Here is a 22,615-nt window from a genome sequence, read left to right as displayed (position 1 = left end):
TTGCTGTTTATCTGAAATTGAAATTTACAAGGCCTCCTGTGTTTTCTCTGGTGGCCCTACCCCAGATCGTCACTTTGTGCTCAGTGCAAAGGGAGATTCTTCTGAGCATTAGCCCGCTTTTTAAATACGGAACATTTTGTTTTCACTCCTGAATAAGGAAGTACAGTCTCTTTATTATCTAACAGAAGGAGAACGTCTGTGAAAACAGCAGCTTGTTCAGGCAGATTTGCTCCAAGGGGGCGGATAAATACCATGGGGAGGGCAAGACAAATGCCTTGCCCTGAAGTCAAAGCTGCTTTCAGAATCGCTTGTGTTGTTGCTTGGTCTTTCCTTGCCTGGCCCAGAGGTGGGCTAGAGTTGGGCACTGCAGAAGATGGCAGGAAATGTATATCTTTCTGCCTGCGAGGAAAAGATTCCCGCGAATGTGGGCTGATTTGGGTGATTCACCTATTCAGTCTCACTGAGCAGCTGGTGGCAGGAACTCAAGAGATGAATGGCACTGGGCGCTGCCCTGGAGGCTCTCCAGAGACAGCGAGATGGATCTGGAGCCCAGGACCAACAAATGACGCCTGTCCCAAATCTGTCTTCCTGGTTGACCAACAGGAAGAATGCATTTCTTTCTCTCTCTCTCTCTTTCTTCTTCTTCTTCTCCTTCTCCTCCTCCTCCTCCTCCTCCTCCTCCTCCCCCCCCCTCCCCTCCCCCTCCCCCTCCCCCTCCTCCTCCTCCTCCTCCTCCTTCTTCTTCTTCTTTTCTCTTCTTTTTTCTCTCACCTTTTCAGCCTTCCGTCATCTTCAACCTACAAGTACTATAAAGGAAAGAAAGTTCACTACCAGGTCTGGGACCGGGTCTTAGTCTCTCCAACCTTGTGTCCCCCACCCCATTACCCACTTCCTGAACTAGGGAACGCCCGGAGTTCAACCGCGTGCTCTTTTCTGATTGGTTGATACAAACTCTTTGGAACCCCTCACCGTCCACGGTCTCTGCCACTCCCCACCATCCTGTTGGAGCCCCACAAAGTAAAGCATCCTGAGAGTCTCAGATCTCTGACCTGTGGCCTTATCTGCTCAATTACTCCTCCGTAAGGTGTCCGCGGATGATCCTTTATGGCTTGGGGTTAAAAGACCCAGATTGAAGGCTGGACTTTGGTACTGACAAGCTGTGTGATCTTGAATGAGTCCCTCTCTGAAATTCGGTTGCTGCATCTATAAAAATAGGAATAATTCTCACGATGATTTTTATTTTTATTTTTTTTAATGAAACTATTCTGTAGTGGTAAATATGGACTACTCAGAAGGGACAGATCGCTATAGCAATCACGGAGGGCAACTTGAGGAGGAGGCATGAACCTAGATGTTGAAAGGTTTGGCAAGGTCTGGATTTGGTTTGATTCCGGCCTGTCTTTTCCTAACGGTCAACGGGCATTTATTTAACAAGGGTTTGCGCAAAACCTACTGCGGGCTTTTTAACCACTTCCAAGCCTTGAGTCGCGAAGGGGCAACTGGCGCGTGCGCAGTGGGAGAGTCTTTGCCCGGCTCCGCCCTTGTACTATAACTCCCAGCAGGCTCCGCACACGCCTCAGGCCCGTCGCTGACTGTTGACGTAAAGCCGTAGCGCGGGGAATTTCGAGTAGCGGTGGAGCGCGGGAGGCCAGTGGGTGCGGGACCCCATCACCCTACCTAGGACAGACCATGGACTCCTTAGTTGAGCCTCGGTGGCCTCCAGGTCTGGCAGTAATGAAGGTGAGTGCTCTGGGGAGGTCGGGAGCATTCGGTTGTCTGCAGGAGGCCAGTCCCGCTGTGAGAAGGAGAAAGGCGGAGACGCGAGCTGCGAGCTGGGCCAGGGTAGCCGGTTCTGCTCTGCCACTTACGGACGTGGTAGATGGGCCTCAGTTTCCTCCTGCTGAGAAGTGGCGGGGTCACGCCTCGGTCCCTTGTGGTAAACTTAGGTTGGCCGTCTTATGGAACCGGGTATTAAGCGGTTCACCACAACGGTGAAAATGACCTCGAGAAAAATAGTCACTCTAAACGGCGAAAACCTCAGTAACAACTAACCCTTTCCGAGGGCCTGCTATTTGTCAAGCATATGTAAACTCTCGCAGTACATTAGTTGAGAATGTTCCCATTCCTTTTGCTTTCTTTCATTTTTTCTAATTACCTAGTGCTGGTTGGCCCTGACTTCTCCCTGACGTGTCCTAACTCGTAACAGTCGTGCATCCCTTAAACAAGGAGATCAGGGCTCAGGCTTAGCACTAGAGCCTTTCATTGCATTTATATTTCATTCTATTATATCATTGTATTTCATTATATTACTTAACTTAAATAACATGGTGGTTTTTGGCAAGCCATTCCAGTTCCATTTACAGTAGCAGTGAACCCTGTGTGCTTAAATCAAGAAGAGCAAACACATTTTGCTGTACTAGCTAAGAATCAGTTACTTGGTTTTTCTTCTTGCTCTGTTATTATGTATTTTTCTGACTGTGTGCAAGATCGCTTTCTAGTTCTATTCCTCAGTTCGGTAAATTTGAGGATTATGCTATCAGTCATAAGACTGACTTTTGAGGATTAAGGGAAGGGATTTGGGGAAGGTTAAAGTATAAGGCCTTTCTTCTTGCCATCCCAGTGTTATCTACAGTGCCTGGGGACTTGAAATAGCCCCATGGTGAAAAGCTGGCAATGGGGAAGGATCTAGGAAGGATGTGGTTTGGAGTTGTGGTGGCCTTGGCATTAAGGTACTTCAGAGAACATAGATTTGAGTTCCAGTGGTCTTGGGTTAAATCTGGTCTCTGGCTCTTATTTAACTGTGCGATCTTGGGTTTGTTACTTAACCTCTCTGAGCCTGCATTTCCTCAACTGTAAAGAGGAGGCAAAAATAAACAGTTTATAGGGTTGGTTAAATGAGCTGATGTGTGTGGATAGGGATTCTGTCTGGCTTACTCATGGTGCTTAACACAATGTCTGGCACATAGTGCATGCTTCAAGATTATTTGCTAATTGGTTGAAGGTTCTAAGTATCTGGAAGGTAGTAAACATTCAGTTAATGTCTTTATTATTATAATCAATAGCACTTTAACATGTGTGGTTTCTTCCCCCCCTTTTTATTTGTTATTGTGAAGATCGAATTGTATAAAGGAAGTAAAAGCTTTGTAGCTTGTAAAGCTTCTTGCTTTGTAGATTTAAGCATAGTTTACCACAACTTTCAGAGTTCTGTAAAGGCAGGTTCCATGTCTTCTACGGATTTGATGTCTCACCACAGCACTGAAAACAGGGTTCAGCAGCTGAGATTGTTCAGTGGTGGAGTTGATTGAAGCCATATTAGAATTATGGTGGAAAGCCAGCCCCCTCCAGTATTTTCTTTTCTATTTTTCTAATAGCTCTTTATTTTATTTTGTTTGTACCTGTTAGTACTGTTTATTTTGCTCATTTCCCCCCACCCCCAACCTCCTCAGCAACCACCATTTCTCTGTCTTTAAGAGTCTGTTTTTTGTTTGTTCATTTGTTTTTTAGATACCACCTGGTAGTGAAATCATATGGTATTTGTCTTTCTTTCAGACTTACTTCACTTGGCATACATAATATCCACCAGGTCCATTCGTGTTGTCACAAATGGCAAGATCTTATTCTTTTTTAGGGTTGAGTGATATTACATTGTATATCTATCTTGGCTGTTGTGAATAATGGTGCAATAAACCTAGGGGTACATATGTCTTTTCAAATTAGTGTTTTCATTTTCTTTGGGAAATACCTTGTAGTGGAATTACTGGTCATATAATATTTGTTTTTAAATTTTTTAAGAAACTCCAGAGTGTTTTCCATAGTGGTTGCACCAATTTACATTCCTACTGACAGTGCCAGAGGGCTCCCTTTTCTCCATATCCTCACCAACACCTGTTATTTCTTTCTTCTTTCTTTCTTTTTTTTTGGTACTATCCATTCTGACTGGTGTGAGGTGATATCTCACCTTTTGATTTGCATTTCCCTGATGATTAGTGATTTTGAGCATCTCTTCATGTGTCTATTGGCCATTTTGTATGTCTTTTTTTTTTTTCTTTTTGAAAAATGTCTATTCAGGTCCTTTGCCCATTTTTTAATGAGATTATTTGGGGGGTTTTTTGGTGCTGTGTTGTCTAAGTGCTTTCTGTATTTTAGATATTGACCCCTCATTGAATATATCATTTTCATTGAATGCATCTCTCCCATTCACTGGGTTGCCTTTTTGTTTTGTTGGTGGTTTCTTTTGCTGTGTAAAACCTTTTATTTTGGTGTAGTCCCAATAGTTAATGTTTGCTTTTGTTTCCCTTGTCTGAGGAGATGTAGCTATAAATATGTTGGTCAGGTGATGTCCAAGAGATTACTGCCTATTTTTCCTTTTAGTAGTTTTGTGACTTTAGGACTCAAATTTAAGTCTTTGATCCGTTTTGAATTTATTTTGTGTATGGTATAAGAAAGTGGTCTAGTTTCATTCTTTTGCATGTAGCTGTCCAGTTTTCCCAATACCATTTGTTGAAAAGACTGTCTGTTCCCCTTCCTGTATTCTTGCCTCCTTTGTTGTAAATTGACTGTATAAGTGTGGGTCTATTTGTGGGTTTTCTATCCCGTTCCATTGATCTATGTATTTTAATCCCTTTGTCATGTATTTGTCAATTTCTCATCTAGTTTTTCTTGAACTTTTTCTAGGGACAAGGAATTAGGGGCTCCCAGAAGTAGCTCTGTTCAGAATTCTTTCTTATACTGCATAGAAACTTGGTTCCAAATCCATGGTTAATATAGGAACCATGGAAAGACTTTTGTATCCAGAATTATTTATGATTTTTGTTTGTGTGTGTTTTTCTGAACAGAGAGTTCTAGTTTTTATTCATATGTTTAAGGGGATTTGTGACCCAAAAAACTCAAGAGCCTTTCCTCTAGTTATTAAGTCTTTTCACACATTCCCTACTTTCACCTTCTACTTTCCCCTCTTCTAAGTTGAACTCCTAGAGGCTCCACTTGACTGCTCTCTGTTTAGTGGAGTGCATGTTATAGTCTTGAAATGGCATGACTAGAAGTTTGTATAAGAGTGTTATAGCTCTGGGAGCGCCTGGGTGGCTCGGTTGGTTAAGCCTTTGCCTTTGGCTCAGGTCATGGTTCCGGGGGTCCTAGGATCAAGTCCCACACTGGGCTCCCTGCTCAGCAGAGAGTCTGCTTTTCCCTTTCTCTCTGCCCACCATCTCCTCATGTTCTCTCTCTCTTTCTCTCAAATAAATAAATAAATCTTAAAAAAAAAAAAAAAAAAAGAACGTTGTAGCTCTGGGGCACCTGGGTGGCTCAGATGGTTAAACATCTGCCTTTGGCTCAGGTCATGATCCCATGGGCCTGGGATCGAACTCTATATCAGGCTCCCTGCTCAGTGCAGAGCCCGCTTTTCCCTATCCTTCTGCCATTCCCTCTGCTTGTGCTCTCTGGCTCTGTCTCTCTCTCTGTCAAGTAAATAAATAAAATCTTAAAAACAAAAAAAGGGACACATCATATTTGGCTGCACTGAAAAAAAAAAAAAAAAGAATGTTACAGCTCATCTGATGCAGTGTCACCTTCCACAAATCTTGCTCAGTATGTGTCAGCACCTCTCCTCCAGAGAGGATGGTTATATAGAAAAAAAGCACAATAGAGATGCCAGGACTCTGACTTCCAGCCCCACCTCTGCTCTTAATTGATACTCTACACAGTTCTCTAGCTTTTTGTATCAGTGGTGGCTTACCATCCAAAATAATGGAAGATTTTGGCATTTTCATGTTTATTTTCCTGGTTTCATAGTAGCAGGAATTTTTGGTTTTGACAGATAATAAATGGATATGTGTATATAGTAGAAAAAATTAAAATTCAGATTAAGATAAAGGAGAAAATGAAAGTTCCCCATCACGCTGTCATCTGGAGGTAACCATATTTTAATGTTTTCTCTGTTTAATGTGCATGTATGATGTATATATGCATTTAAAATTTGGGATCACTTTGGAATTGACTTCTTGGGTTTAATTCACCCACTTATAGCTTGATAGTCTTCATCTGTAAAACTGGGATATTGATGCTATAGACTTCATAAGATTGTTAGGCAGATTAAACTGTATAGTTCTATGGTAGTGCATTGTTGTAGATTTGTTGTCTGATTTTTTTAAAGTTTCCATTAAAACAACACTTTCCCATGGCACTAATTATTCTTTGAAAGTGTGTGTGTGTGTTTTAAGATTTTATTTATTTGTTTGACAGAGAGAGAGAGAGCACCCAAGCAGGGGGAATGGCAGGCAGAAGGGGAGAGAGAAGCAGACTCCCTGCTAGGAGGGAGCCCCATGTGGGACTTGATCCAAGGACCCGGGGAACCTGAGCCGAAGGCAGTCGCTTAACCAACTGAGCCACCCAGTCACTCCAAAGTGTGTGTGTGTGTGTGTGTTTTTAAAGGCTACATAATATTTCATCATATAGACTGTTGGTAACATTAGTCTTTTTTTGTTTGTATTTTTAAAATTTAGGTAATACACTCATGGTTAAAAAAATATGAAACAAGATGTAAAAGTCTCCCTCATAGTCTGTCCCTTACCCAGTTTTCTGACTCCTATTACTATTATTTATTACTTTCCTGTGTATCTTTTCAGAATTTCTTTATATGTATACAAGGTAAAAATATAATATGTTTTTATTCCGTCTTCTTTTTAACAAATGGTAGCATACATTACCTCTTTTTTTAAAAAATTTCATTTTAAAGATTTTATTCATTTATTAGACAGAGAGCATGCACATGTTTGGGGTAGAGGGACAGAAGGAGAGGGAGAAGCAGGCTGCCTGCTGTGCAGAGAGCCCAACGAGGGGCTTGATCCCAGGACCCTGGGAGCATGACCTGAGCCAAAGGCAGACACTTAATGGACTGCGCCACCCAGGCGTCCCTACCTGACTTCTTTTTTGCACTTGTTTTGGCACTCTTTCCATGTTCGTAAGGAGTGAGTTCCTCCTCCTCCTTCTTTTTTTTTCCTCTTAAAAACTGCTCAGTATTCTTATTGGATAGAATGACATCTTATTTTAAATGATTTAGAAGATTTTGCATTGTGAGAATAGATCCTTTCTTTCTTATTTGGATTGCATTCCAGACTGACACACATCTGTCTGACTTTCCAGATTGACCACATCTTTACCACCTTCTGCCCCTGCTGGCTACAGCTCTTTCCAGGGCCTCCTCAGTTGGCTCTACCTTGTAGTAACTTAACATGTGGTACTGTGCAGAGAGCACTGGACTGACTGCCCACAGGGAGACAGGAAGTTTTAGTCCTGGCTTGACTCATACCCCATGTTTGTGTGTGCTTCTTCATTTGTGAAGTAAAGGTTTTAACTAGATACTTTCTCATGTTTGGCTTTAGTATTCTTTGATTTTGTTCTTAACCTGTGTGGTGAATGGTTATTTGTACCATTCCCTCAACAGTGAGTGTGGGCCTGGGAATGGGGTCTGAAGAAGCAGCAGCTTGGAGTAAGAGCTAGAAACATGTGAGAAATGGAACAGGAGGGCAGTGGCCGTTTTGTAAAGGGTTGACAGTATGGAGCAGGAATCTGTACAGTGTCAACTTTATCCGTTGAAAGCTTTTTGGGTAACTTGACATTTGAATGTTTAAGTCATATGGGGAAGGTTTTTCTTGATTTGTCAAGATTCCTTGCAGTTTATGTGGAGTTAATTTTGAGTTTGTGTTTGACAAAAGAATATTCTTTTTTTTTAAAGATTTTATTTATTCATTTGACAGACAGAGATCACAAGTAGGCAGAGAGGCAGGCAGAGAGAGAAGGGAGGGGCTTGATCCCAGGGCACTGGGATCATGACCTGAGCCGTAGACAGAGGCTTTAACCTACTGAGCCACCCAGACACCCTGACAAAAGAATATTCTTAAATTTTTTTTTTTTAGGGTGTGGAGGAAGAGTTCTGTGGCAGGCATTCCAGTCTTGGTATTTTTCTGATAGATATATATGTATCTTTGCATTTCAGACAATAGATGATTTGCTGCGGTGTGGAATTTGTTTTGAATATTTCAACATTGCAATGATGATTCCTCAGTGTTCACATAACTGTAAGTATGCCTTGTCTCTCTGAGTTAGTAAAAATGTGATTTTTACATGAGGTAGTGTTAATTTAACACCCCAGGTGAGTACATGTATTTATTTCTCACCTTTAGTTCTTCTATCTCGAAGTTTTCAGATGATATTTTCTGTTGCTTTACTCTTGGGTATATATTTTTTTAAAGCAGGAAATCACTATATTTCATTATGCAGCTTCTGTACAATCAGAAAGTAAAACATCATTGTAAAATGTTGGTTAGAAAACATGGTATTTCATTTGCATTGTATGGCAAATGGTTGACATCCTTAGTCATAAATGATCTCTTAGAAACCAGGAACAAAGACACTAATATTCCAAGGGAGATGAAAAAAAAAACAAACAAACTGCGGAGGAAAGTGAAATAACGAATGAGTAGAAAGGTTTAAGGATATATGAAGATGTTTGAACTGAGCAATAACAAAAGAAAAGCAATCTTTGTAATGTCGTATTGTCAAAGATTAAAACACTGACATTTAATGTTTGTACTGTTTTAGAGAAAGTCTCATAGACAAACAGTAGGGACAAGATTGATAACAATCTATACAATTTTGGGGAACCTCTTCTTTTGACTCAAAATAAAAATTTTGAATATCCTTAATTTCAATGAAGTGGAACTACTGGGACTACCTCAACAAATTAGGTGGAGAAATTAAAAATAATTTATATATAAGCATGTTCACTGCATAGAAAATTTGTAGCTAATGTATGGGCCCATAAGAATACTTGCATATCAGTTTATTTATCTGTACACCCCAAACAGATAGGCACAAAACTCCATTGACAGATAATGTTGGGGAGTAAAATTAGGAAGGGAAAAAAGCACTTAAGAAGTGAAAATACTATTCACAAATTCCTGTGTCCTTGGAAATCTGGAAGAAGATAATTTTTTATGAATCAAATTTACCCTGTGATAAGTGGAAATTATAAATCTCTACACTTGAGACTTATGGCAACATTGAAATGAAGCCTTGCAATGACACCGTCCTGAGCTTGTGTGTAATATAACATGTCCATCATTCAGGCTCCCAAGATTTAGTCCAGTGTCAACAATGGAAGCAGTCAGCATGTCTCGTTACATTTATCTCTAGTGACACCCTTCAGGTAACTTTCAAACATGAGCTTTCCCAGTATAGTTTTTTCATCTGTGAGGAACATCCACTCCAGCGTATGAAAGAGGAGTATCTGTACATTATGAAGATTGTCTTTTGGATTTGAAGATGGTGGTAGAAGTGATAGCATCAATTTCCCATTTAGTCATCACACTCATTTCACCAAGGGCTGTTTCTGGGACCAGAGATGGAAGTGAAGAACCAGAGATGGAAGATGGAGTAATATTGCCAGCAGAGGTCTGGTGGCACTATTTCTTGCTATTATAAGCAAAGATGGCAAAAGTGTGTTTTCCTGGATCTATCATCTCCTGTGGTTCCTAGTTAAGACTTATGAATTAAGGAAGTCCATAGGACAGGGAGTGTTCCTGATGTCAGATGTTCTCAGGCCATGTGCAGATCTCTTCCTTTCTTGTTCTTTTCAGATCGCATCTTCTCCCATATTCTTTTCTTGGGTTCCCTCTTGGATATTTTTATGCCTCTTGTAACATTGCGGCAATAAAGATCTTGATTACTATATGTGGTTATTTATTTGCCTAGTACTTTTAGATGTTAAATTTCAGAATTTTTGTTTTGTAACAGGTTAACACTTAGGTAGTTCAGTCATATAGACCTTAACATGGATATATAGTTCAAAGTTTAAAAACATTCAAAGTTTAAAAATCCCAGTGGGAAATCTACCAGCAAAGAGTTTTACAGCAATTTATCACTTACCTTGCTGTGTGAGGCTGGAAAGACTCTTAAATTGAATTTTGCTTGTACTTAGCTTTCCGAGGCTATCATGTTTTTTTTTTTTAATTCTGTAGCTTAAGGTATTTAACACGTAGTGGTGAGCCTGTCATTGTCATTGTTTAGGAGCTATTTTCATCTGTCTTAGAAGATTAAACAACAACAACAAAAAATCAAGGTAGGCTTAAAAAATTATTTTGGTGTATGGTAGTAGCTTTGGTAAGAAGTTTCTATAGCAAAGACCTATGAGGGTGGTGGTGGTAGCAACATGGGCATTAGGGGTGTACTTATGCTTGACTCCTGAGTCCCCAGCTTACAGCTGGTTGAATTTGCAAATGTTAACATTTCTTCAAATGTAAAAATTTGATGAATAATTTCGACTTTAGAAGATGATTATGAAAATTAAATGTGCAGAACCCAGTGTCTGGCATGATGCAGGCTCTTAATAATTGTTAGTTCCTTTCTAGATTAGTTTCACATTAGTAAAGATAAGTTTAGGGGATTGTTTTGAAATGTTTATTAAAATAATTTTTATTTAGATGTAATTTACATATAATAAAACACATCCATTTTAAATGCACAGTAAAGTATATAAGCATCAGTGAATTTTGACAAAGGTATATACCATGTAACCAGTATAGTTAAGATATAGTACATCTCAATCCCATGATAGAGTACTGCTCATCTTAGTCAGTATAGCCTCAGGCAATAATGTGTGTATCTGTTTCTGGACTCTTTTCTGTTCTCTTGTTCTCTGTGTTTATCCCTGTGCCAATACCTTGCTGTCTTAATTATTGTAGCTTCGTGTTACATCTTTTTTTTTTTTTTTTTAAAGATTTTATTTATTCATTTGACACAGAGAGATCACAAGTAGGCAGAGAGGCAGGCAGAGAGAGAGAGAGGAGGAAGCAGGCTCCCCGCGGAGCAGAGAACCCGATGAGGGACTCGATCCCAGGACCCTGAGATCATGACCTGAGCCGAAGGCAGCGGCTTAACCCACTGAGCCACCCAGGCGCCCTAACCTTTTTTTATTCCTTTCATTAAATTTACCTATTTAATCTTAGTGGTTGAGTTTATTGGCACAGGATAGCCACATGTGACTAGTGGCTTCTGTGTTAAACTGTGCAGATACATTTCCATTATTGCAGAAAGTTAAAGTAATTATTTATAAGGCTGGATTTACATATACTCCCATTTTGTGTTTTATTTGTCCATCTATTCTTTGCTCTCTTTCTGCCTTTTTAAGAAATAGTTGAACATTTTTTTAAGTTAATTTTCCACAGTTGCCTTACTAGCTTTGCTTCTCTGTTTCATTATTTTAGTGGTAGTTTAAAATATGCCTCTTTAACTTAATACAACTTCCTTTCAAACAGTAGCATGCTACCTGAATAGTGTAGAACTGTGTTACAGATGTGTACTTCTGCCCTCTTCCTGTCATCTTATTGTAATTCATTTTATGTGTACATGTATTATAGACACTAAAATACATTGTTTCTATATTTGCTTTAGACACCCATTATCTTTTAAACAAATTAAAAAATGTTGTTTTGGTGTAACCCTCATATTTATCATTTTGATACTCTCCTTTGTACATATCAAAATTAACTTCTGGTATCATTTTTATACTCTCTGCTACTTTTCTTGTAGTATACATAGGCTGCTAAAGAAGTCTCAGCTTTTGTTTGTCTGAAAAAGTTATTTCATCGCCCTTTGAAAGATTTTTTTTTTTTTTTTTGAAAGATGTTTTCAATGGGTATAAATTCAGGGTTAATGTTTTTTCCCTTTCAGAATGTCATTCTGACTTTACTGGTTTCAGATGAAACCAGGTGCGTTCTTTTTATTTATAGCTTTCTGTGTATAATGTACCTTTTTTCCCTGGCTGCTTTTCTTTTCTTTTCTTTTCTTTTTTTTTTTTTTTAAGATTTTATTTATTTATTTGACAGAGAGTGATCACAAGTAGGCAGAGAGGCAGGCAGAGAGAGAGAGGGGGAAGCAGGCTCCCTGCTGAGCAGAGAGTCCGATGCAGGACTTGATCCCAGGACCCCAAGATCATGACCTGAGCCAAAGGCAGAGGCTTAACCCACTGAGCCACCCAGGCGCCCCATGGCTGCTTTTCATATTTTCTTTTTTATCAGTGGTTTTCAGAAATTTGTAATATGCTTTAGTTTTGTTTACTTTGTATTTGTTTTGTTTGGGGTTCTTGAGCTTTGGGTTTATATTTGGAAAGATTTTAGCCATTGTTTCTTTTGAGTATTTTTCTGTTCATACATCCATCCCATGCTCCAGTATTGACTCCAATTAAATTTTGTTAAATCTTAACTATTTTTACTTTACTGCTTGATATGTATCTACAGACACTGAGACTCTTTTCTTTTTTCTTTTTCTGTTTTGGTCTCTACCCCTATTCCCCACACTCACCCTGCCTTTCTGTGCTTAGTTTTGGATAATTCTTTTGCTATGCCTTCAGGTCTATCCACTTTTTATTCTGTAGTATCTCAGCTGTTAGTCTCTTCCAATGAAATTTTCATTTCAGATATTATATTGATCATTTCTAGAAATTTCATTTAAAACACATTTTCCATTTCTTTTTTCACTAGGTTTATGTGTGTGTTTTAAGCTTTGAGCATACTGAGCATAGTCTTTTTTTTTTTTTAATTAATTAATTTATTTGACAGAGAGAGAGAGCTCACGAGTAGGCAGAGAGGCAGGCACAGGGAGAGGGGGAAGCAGGCTTCCTGCGGAGCAGAGTGCCCGATGCAGGGCTCAATTCCAGGACCCTGAGATCATGACCTGAGCCAAAGGCAGAGGCTTAACCCACTGAGCCACCCAGGCGCCCCGCTGAACATATTTCTTTTCTTTTCTTTTTTTTTTTTTTTAAAGATTTTATTTATTTATCAGAGAGAGAGAGGGGGAGAGAGCGAGCACAGGCAGACAGAATGGCAGGCAGAGGCAGAGGGAGAAGCAGGCTCCCTGCTGAGCAAGGAGCCCGATGTGGGACTCGATCCCAGGACGCCGGGATCATGACCTGAGCCGAAGGCAGCTGCTTAACCAACTGAGCCACCCAGGTGTCCCTGAACATATTTCTAATAGTGAGTTTAACCTCCCTATCTGCTAATCCATTATCTGTGTCATTTCTAAGTCTGTTTCTGTTGACTGATTTTTTTTTTTACCTTTCTTGTGTATAAATGATATTTTCTTATTTCTTTGCATGACTAGTAATTTTTTATTAGATGCCTGCCATTATAGTGTTTACCTTTTTGATTGGGTAGTTTTATTGTATAACTTATTGGCGTGTTGGGCTGTGTTGTGGCAGGCGGGTAAGTCATTTGTGGATTAGACTGATTCTGTCAAGTTTTGTTTTTAAGTTTTGTTGGTGTGGATTTAGAGTAGCCTTTTCTATAGGGCTGGGTTTTTTGGGGGGTGTTGCTGCTGAGGGATTGGTAAAAAACACATAACAAGAAATTTACCATATGAACAAATTGTTGCATGTATAGTATTGTTAACTATATGTTCATTACTATATAAGAAATCTTTGGAACTTTTTTATTCTGTGTGACTGAAATTTTATATCCAGTGCACAGAAACTCCTCATTTCTCCTTACCTAAGTCCTGGCAACAACCATTCCTTTTTCTTCTTTTATGAATTTGACTAGATATCTCATATGAATGGAATTATATAGTATTTGTCTGTTTGTGATTGTTTTTTTCACTTAGCTTAATGTCCTCAAAATTCATCCATGTGGTAGCATGTGGCAGGATTTCCTTCTTTTTAAAGGCTGAATAATATTCCATTGTATGTATGTATCACTTTTTCTTTATCCATTCAGTTGTTGGTGACTCTTGGGTTGCTCCCATCTTTTGGCTATTGTGAATGATGCTGCTTTGAACATGGTAGTGCAGATATCTGTTTGAGATCCTTTTTTCATTTCTTTTGGATAAATACCCAGAGGTGGGATTGTTGGCTCATATGGTAATTATATTTTTAATCTTTTGAGAAACCACCATACTGTTTTCCATAGTGACTACCATTTTACATTTCCATCAACAGTGTACAAGTTTCTAATTTCTCTACAGTGTTACCAACTTTATTTTCTACTTTTTAAAAATAATTGGCTATCCTAACGGGTGTGAAGTGATAGCTCATTATGGTTTTGATTTGCATTTCCCGGATGATTAGTGATGTTGAGCATCTTTTCATATACTTGTTGGCCAACTGTATGTCTTTGGAGAGATGTCTATTCAGATGCTTTGCCCTTTTCAAATCTTGTTTTGGGGTATTTTTGTTGTTGTTGAGTTATAGGTGTTCCTTGAATATTTTGGATATTAACTCTTTTTCAGGTATATGGTTTACAGATATTTTCTCCTATTTCATAGGTTGTTTTTTTACTTTGTTCATTGTTTCCTTTGCAGAAGCTTTTTGTTTTTTTTTAAATTATTTTTATTAACACAGGATGTATTATTTGCCCCAGGGGTATAGGTCTGTGAATCATCAGGCTTACACATTTCACAGCACTCACCACAGTACATACCCTCCCCAACGTCCATTACCCAACCACCCTATCCCTTCCCCCCATCCCCCAGCAACCCTCAGTTTGTTTCGTGAGATTGAGTCTCTTATGCTTTGTCTCCCTCCCAATCCCATCTAGTTTCAGTTTTTCCTTCCCTACTCCGCACAACTCTCTGCCCTGCCTCTCAAATTGCTCATAACAGAGAGATTATATAATTTTCTTTCTCTGATTGATTTATTTCACTCAGCATAATACCCTCTAGTTCCATCCATGTCGTTGCAAATGGCAAGATTTCATTTCTTTTGATGGCTGCATAGTATTCCTGTGTGTGTGTGTGTGTGTGTGTGTGTGTGTGTGTTCTTTATCCATTCATCTGTTGATAGACATCTAGGTTCTTTCCATAGTTTGGCTGTTGCGGACATTGCTGCTATAAACATTTGGGTGCACATGCCCCTTTAGATCACTACATTTGTATCATTTTTTAAAAATTTTATTTATTTATTTGACAGACAGAGATCCACAAGTAGGCAGAGAGGCAGGCAGAGAGAGAGGAAGGGAAGCAGGTTCCCCGCTGAGCAGAGAGCCCGATGTGGGACTCGATCCCAGGACCCTGGGATCATGACCTGAGCCGAAGGCAGAGGCTTTAACCCACTGAGCCACCCAGGCACCCCTACATTTGTGTCTTTAGGGTAAATACCCAGTAGTGTGATTGCTGGGTCGTAGGGTAGCTCTATTTTCAACTTTTTGAGGAACCTCCATGATCTTTTCCAGAGTGGCTGCACCAGCTTGCATTCCCACCAACAGTGTAGGAGGGTTCCCCTTTCTCTGCATCCTCACCAACATCTTTCATTTCCTGACTTGTTAATTTTATTTGCAGAAGCTTTTTAATTTGATGAAGTCCCACTATTTTCACTTCTTTTTTTTTTTTTTTTTTTTTTGCCAGGGCCTTTGTTATCATATCTAGGAAATCATTCCCAAGGATGATGTTATGAGGCTTTTCCCCTTTGTTTTCTTCTAAGAGCTTTATAGTTTCAAATCTTCATTCTTTTGCATGTGGAAATATACTTTTTCCACCAGCATTTGTTGATGAGACTGCCCTTTATCCACTGTGTACCCTTGGTGCCCTTGTCAAAGACCATTTGACTGTATATGTGTGGAACAGCCTCTCTCTCTCTCTTACTCTGCCCCAGAAATTCTAGCTACCTGGATTGCCCTGCATTCTGATCTTTGCTGCTTCACCTAGCAAGACTGATGGGCTGCTTGGCTCTTCTCCATATACTGTGGTCATGAAAATGCCTCCAGACAAAGGTTGGGCTGTGATTGAACTTTCTCATTTCTGCCTTTGTCCGAAGTCCGAAAATAGTTGTGTTTCATATATCCCTCCAGTGTTTTAGTTGTTTATGGAAGGATCGTAATTCTGGACCCTGTTATTTTCTCATGGACAGAGATGGGTGTCCCTTCTGTAGATGAAAGACTACTTTTTATGAATTCTGTGAACTCTACTTAGCTGAAAAAATTAGGCTGTACTTCCATTTTTTTTTTCATTGTTTATTTCTTTGTCACTTACAGTTGTCACTGATGTAATTTTTTATTTAAAAGGAAGTCAGTGGAGGGTACTTTCAGTCATTATTTTATGAGCACTTATTTTTCATATTGTACCTCTCATGATTTGATAGGCCTTTGCTACTAAACACATTTGTTACAGTTCCTGCAAGACCAGAGGTTGCTCTGTGGTCTGTGGTATTGTTTTAATGACACAAAAGGCCACAGAACTTAATAGGAACTAGGTAGGGCAATCATGTTCTGCTGTTGTTCTGGATCGACTAGAATTGGTGACCCAAATACTGTGTTTTTCTTCTTTTATATTCTTATGAGGCAGCACTGTGAGCAAGATGGGAGAAGAGCGATAGCTGCACTTACGGATGGGACATACGGTCCTGCAGAACTGCGCGTATGGGAATGCTGGACTACTGCTGTCAGGAGGGATGGTTCTTTCTTAGCAGCTAGCTGGTCATTTAACCCTAGAACTGGAGGCAGAGACCAGCTTTCTCAGCTTTCCAGGACCTATTCCTTTCAAACCGGGAACTAGATTTTCTTATTTTAACTCGACACAGGAGAAGAATTTTTGAAGTGGTTCATTTTCTCATACAAGCTTTAAGATCACACACAAAAGTAATTGGTTTAACTTTTAGAAATTTGCTTTTTATTGTTAGGATGCTAGGCTCTTTTGATATTTGAAAGCTAGCAGCTGGATGTATCCTGTTTGAGATTAGAAATGCTTCCTTCCCCAAGGCTTGGGTGTTTCTGTGAAGCTACCTCCCCCTTTTTTTTTAAAGATTTATTTATTAGAGAGAGAGAGGATGTGAGCTGGGGAGGGGGCAGAGGGAGAGGGAAAGAATCTCATCTGACTCCCTGTGAGCTTGGAGCCTGACGTGGGGCTTGATCCCATGATTCTGCAGTCATGACCTGAGCCAAAATCAAGAGTCTGATGCTTAATCAACTGAGCCACCCAGGCGCCCCTGAAACTACCCATTACATCGCTATTTTATTCTACTCTCCTCCACCGTGTCCACAGAATTAGAGCTCATAGTTGGATTTTGGGAGGAAAAATAGACTTCACAGATGATTTAAATAAAGCCACTGAGGAATACATAGTCCAGAGCTCTTCAACAGCTCTAACTTTGATTGGAATATCATAGTTGCTCACTAGAGAATGCATTATGCTGCTCTGCAGTTCACCAGTACATATTTGGTAGTAAACTAGTAGACTGAAAGTAAGCCGAGAGCTTGATCTACTTTGGGCCTGTGTCTGGTTCTCTTTTTGTGAAATAAAACACATACAAGATTATGCAGAAGAGAAAGCAGTAGTCTCATTATGCATACTCTGGTACATGTGATCCTGTTAGTGAAATAATATTTATTTCTATTATATAGGTATATATAATAAATGTATTTTATAAACAAATTGTATATGTTTTAAATAATTAGTAGGTTAAAAGCATGAGCTCTGGTACTTGCCTTTGCCACCTATTTCCTTTGTGATCTTGGTTGAATTGGGTGAACCCTGAATTGCATTTTACTTACTGTAAAATAGGACTGATGTTAGTACTAGCCTCAGGGTTGTTGTAAGGATCAAAAGAGTTAATACATAAAACATGCTTAAAAGAGAGCACATAGTAAGTGTACAGTGTTACATTAAACCACATAAAATTGCCAGTATTTGTTCTTTTTTTGATTTACTGAAAAATGACAACTTTATATAGTTAAATGTAGTAGCAAAAAAACATGCTAATTAAAAAAAAATTGTTGTTCAATCAGAATCACATATTATGGATGCAATTTATTGGCCCAAATGCATTGAATCCATATGACTTGGGGTAGGGCCTGGGAAACTAAAAAATTAAAACCAACAATAATCTCTCCCGGGTGATTCATATAAGTAGCCGGGTTTGGGAATCTTGATTTACAGCATTGCTTAGGAGATTTTTTTATACTGTGAAGGTAATAACACTGATAGTCAAGAGAATGAATCGGGAGAGAAATTTTGCCTCAGAATGAATCATACCTCATGTTTCAGTTATATCTGATTTAGGTGATATTTTGGACTTTATAGCCTTTAGAGTCAGTGCTGGAATGAATTAAAGACTTTTGGGACTGGTGGTATGGAATGAATGCATTTTGCACAGGAGAAGGCATGGATTTTCAGGGGGCAAGGAGCAGAATGGTGTGGACTGAGCTGTGTCCCTCCCAGAATTCATAAGCCCTAATCCCTAGTGTGTTTGGGAGTATTTGGGAGTTATTTAGGTTTAGTTGTGACCATGAAGGTGGGGTCCTGATGAGGGAGTTAGTGCCCGTGAAAGAAGAGACATATATAGCTTGTTCTCTCCCCCCTGCCAAGAGAGGACACTTTGAGTAGGCAGCCATCTACAAGCCAAAAAGAGAGTCCTTACCACAAACTGATCATATGGCATCTTGATATCGAACTTCTAGCCTCCAGAACTGTGAGAAAATAAATTTATTTTCTTTAAGGCACCAGCATATGGTATTTTGTTGTGGCAGCCAGAGCAGATTACATCTAATTCCTCCCTCTAGTACTTTGTATCATTGATGTCATTCATTCCGTTTACACATAAGCGCACATAAGAATGAAAATATGTGTGTATGTTTTTATATATATGTGAATATAATAAATATATGAAAAAACTGAAGACACTGTTACCTGTTAGATCAATTAAGAATAAGAAAAATAAAAGTTTTTATTTTAACTATATTTATTCCTTCTCCAGTGCTTTTCCTTTGTTTATATAGATCTAGGCTTCTGACTTGTTTTCCTTCTCTCTGAAGAACTTTTTTTTTTTTTTTAAAGATTTTATTTATTTGTTTGACAGGCAGAGATCACAAGTAGGCAGAGAGGTGGGCAGAGAGAGAGAGAGGAAGGGAAGCAGGCTCCCTGCTGAGCAGAGAGCCCGATGTGGGGCTCGATCCCAGGACCCTGGGATCATGAGCCAAGCCAAAGGCAGAGGCTTTAACCCACTGAGCCACCCAGGTGCCCCTCTGAAGGACTTTTTAAAAGATTTCTTATGATGCAGGTCTACTGGGAGCAAAGTCCTCCATTTTCATTTGTCAGAGCAGGTCTGTTTCTCTTTTACTTTTAAAGGATTATTTCACAGGACATAAAATTCTAGGTTGGTGGTGGGTCTTTCCTTTCAATTCTCCATTATCTTCTTGCTTACATGGTGTCTGAGAAGTTGGATTTGATTCTTTCTTTGGTTATCTGTAGCTAAGGTGTCATCCCCCCACCCCCACCCCAGCTTCTTTTCAAGATTATTTTTTTTATCTTTGATTTTTTGCAGCTCAAATATGATATACCAGGTTGTAGGGTTTTGTGAGTTTTTTTTTGGCATTTTTCCTTCTTGTGTTCTCTTGGCTTCCTGGATCTCTGGTTCGCTTTCTGACTGTTTTGGGGGGAATTCTCAGTCATTATTGCTTCAAATATTTGTTTTTTCCCCATCTTTCTTCTCCTTTTGGTATTGCTATTACATGTATATCACACCTTGTATAATGTCCTGCTACAAAATGTTCTTAAGTATTGTTCTGTTTTTTTTCCAGTCTTTTTCTTTTCACTTTTGTAGTTTCTGTTGAGATATTCTTAAGTGCAGTGATTTTTCCCTAAACTGTGTCCAGTCTACTGATACCATCAAAGGTATTCGTCATTCTTTTTGCAGTGGTTTTCATCTCTAGCATTTCTTTTTGATTCTTTCTTAGAATTCCCATCTCTCTGCTTACATTACCCATCTGTTCTTCCATATCGTCAGCTTTGTCCAGTTGTTTTAAATTCCTGGTTTTTTAATTCCAGCTTTTGTGCCATATTTGGCTATGATTCTGATGAGTGCAGTTTCTTCAAGCTATGTCTTGCTTTTTAGTATGCCTTGTAGTTTTTTCCTAATAACCAGTCATGATGTACTAGCGAAATGGGACTGTAAATAGACCTTTATAAAGTAATGTGGCCATGAGATGTCAGAAGTACCGTGTTTTGTAGTTCTATGATTATATCTATCATTTAGTGAGCCCGTGCCCTGGACTGTGAACTTCACAACAAACTTCAAGTGTATTCTTCCCCTTGGTGGGACAGGATGAGTAGTGGTAGCTGGAGTTGCTTATTTCCCTTCCTGAGGTTAGCTCTGATAATACCCCCAGAGACTTGGGACTGGTAAAGTTTCTCTTGAGGGCAGGCCTTGTTAAGAAGAACAGAGTGCTCTGATGTATTGCAGAATGATTACTTTTCCTTCTCCCTGCAGAAGGATTATGGGATTTTTCAGGTTGTCACTTTGAGTACTGGGTAGAACCCTTGGAGCTGAAATTCATGTATGTTTGGGCCTACCCTCTATGTTGGATCCCCTGGAGTTTTTAACTCTCAGACTCCACCCTGCTGAGCTTCCAGTGATTTGCCAATTACAATTCAAGTTTTCCTGCTCCAGCACTGGTTCTAGCAGAGGCTTTTTCTCTGGTTCTTGTGGAGGTTTCTGCTCTGGTAAGTTCTGATTCTTTGTGTCCAGCCTTTCTGACTAATTTTGGAGCAACAGCTTGTCTGTTAACCTCAGTTCTCTGATGGAGCTAGGAAGAGCTGATTTTTCAGTCTTTTTACTTGTTATTAGATGGAGATGGGGTAATGACTTTCTAACTCCTTACCTGTAAACCTGTAAACCGGAATTTCCCCTTTATTCATCTTTGCTTTCCCACAAAACTTAACCCATTGCCTTTTTTATCTTCTCTTTTAACATGTTCTTTCATTTTTTCCCCCTGGATGCTCTTGCTGAGGCTGCTGGGACTTGTTGATTTCCTGGTTATCTATACCCAAAATCATACTGTCTCCTCCTCTTTAACTAAACTGAATCCTTTTTAGTGAGGCCCCTTCACTAAGCTGAATTTGGACTGATAGCAAATTAGCTACCATTAAGGGAGCATTCTATTTAGTCACATTTTCCCCTCCTTTGGGAGATAATTTTATACTGCCTTGGATGTGAAGAATTTAGTTAATGACAATTTCCTGCTTAAATCCTTAGGATTTATTACAATGAATGTTACTGAAATTACCTCACTACTTTGTTAGCTCCTTGAGGTCAAGAACCTTCCCTTATATATTTTTCTTTTCTGAGTGCTTGCCACAAAGTACTTGTTATATGTGGGATGTTCAACATCATTTGTAGAGTTAGGATGTAGAAATCCCTAATTGATAGCCTAGGTATATATTATTTTTTAACGTGTGTATATCTTATTTCAAAATTTATATTTTAGAATGTTAGGCATAGGGATGTCTGACATGTATATACAGTATCCATCCCAGGTCTTACATGTATGTTTCCTACATTTTATGGAGTTGTGATATCCTAGGGAATCACAATTATTATTATTTGATATTTTTCCCTGTCCTAAAAATGCTACTTTGTCACTTTTGCGAGTATGCATAGGTAGAGTAGAGGTGTTAGAATTTTGAGATTATAATGATATGCCTTAGATGATGGAAATGTTCTAGGGCTTAAGTCATATTTTGTTAGAAGTCAGATTCCTATGTTATTAATGTAGCTTAACTAATTTATTACGTTGCATTTGTTTTTTTGCAGACTGTTCTCTTTGTATAAGAAAATTCCTGTCCTATAAAACACAATGTCCAACTTGTTGTGTGGTAAGTTTTTCTTTCCTGTTTTTTTCTTGTAAACTTAATTGATTGGTGCAAATTTCTGTATCATGTATACACAGAAGTTCAAGGGAAGAGGTATAATTATTGAATTAAGCTACATAAAAGACATTTTCAGAAAGAACCTCTAAAACACATAGATAGAGACCTGGGTACCTGGGCTTTGTTCAATTTTTCATAAAGATTTCAAAACCTAAATGTATTTTAGGAAGTAGAAACTAATTCTAAGATCAGGATGTAGCACTTTTAAGTCTTATGATCTATGTTTAATGGCTTGGCTTCTCATGTTTTATAATTTTTCACCCTGGGTAGAAAATCTGATGGTAGGATTATTCATTTGCATAGGGTTGGTATTTAAGTATTTGTGTGGAAGCCAAAGATTCATGGCCATTGGGTCGAGCCCAGCCTAACTGGTTCCTTACTTCTTTTTCTTCTTCTTTTTTAAAAAAGATTTTATTTATTTATTTATTTTAGTAAAAGAAAGAGGGAGGGAGTGAGTGGGGGAAGGAGCAGAGGGAGAAGGAGAGAAACTCAAGCAAACTCCACAGTGAGCAAGGAGCTTGACCCAGGGCTCAGTTTCACAATCCTTAGATCATGACCTGAGCTGAAATCAAGAGTCAGGCGCTTAACTGTCTGAGCCACCTAGGTATCTCATAACGGTCCCTTACTTCTTTCTCAAATTAGACCTTCATGGAAAACAGTAGGAAATTTGATGTTAGAGTTTCTGAAGCATTTCAAGTAGGCAAAAAGGTAGGTAAAAAGGGCAAGTAAACATAAATAGGAATAAAGAAAAAAGAAGAGGCAGTGAGGTCTAATAGAAAGGATACTGGGACTAATTGAAGGGTTTGGGTTTTAGTTTGGTGCCTCCGGTAGGTACATGGTGTTAAGATGTCACTGAACTTCTCTGAACTATTTCCCTACATTAGAAATGATGCAGTTTGGCTCCCAAGTTTAATCTCTTTACAAGCTGATGTCT

The 22,615-nt window shown here is 39.0% G+C and overlaps 1 protein-coding gene across 1 annotated transcript in view; it reads left to right on the top strand.

Annotated features, from left to right (window-relative positions):
• Positions 1-1,589: 1,589 nt before the first annotated feature.
• RAD18 (RAD18 E3 ubiquitin protein ligase) overlaps positions 1,590-22,615 on the top strand; it is a 107,327-nt gene continuing 86,301 nt past the window's right edge. The window contains exons 1-3 of the mRNA XM_032326102.1: positions 1,590-1,740; positions 7,991-8,072; positions 21,566-21,627. Coding sequence (XP_032181993.1) covers positions 1,690-1,740; positions 7,991-8,072; positions 21,566-21,627 — 195 coding nt within the window. The 5' untranslated portion in view covers positions 1,590-1,689. The remainder of the gene's footprint in view (positions 1,741-7,990; positions 8,073-21,565; positions 21,628-22,615) is intronic.

The sequence above is a fragment of the Mustela erminea genome, chromosome 1 (genome assembly GCF_009829155.1).
Source record: "Mustela erminea isolate mMusErm1 chromosome 1, mMusErm1.Pri, whole genome shotgun sequence".
NCBI lineage: Eukaryota > Metazoa > Chordata > Mammalia > Carnivora > Mustelidae > Mustela > Mustela erminea.
This window is presented reverse-complemented; position numbering and strand designations above follow the sequence as displayed.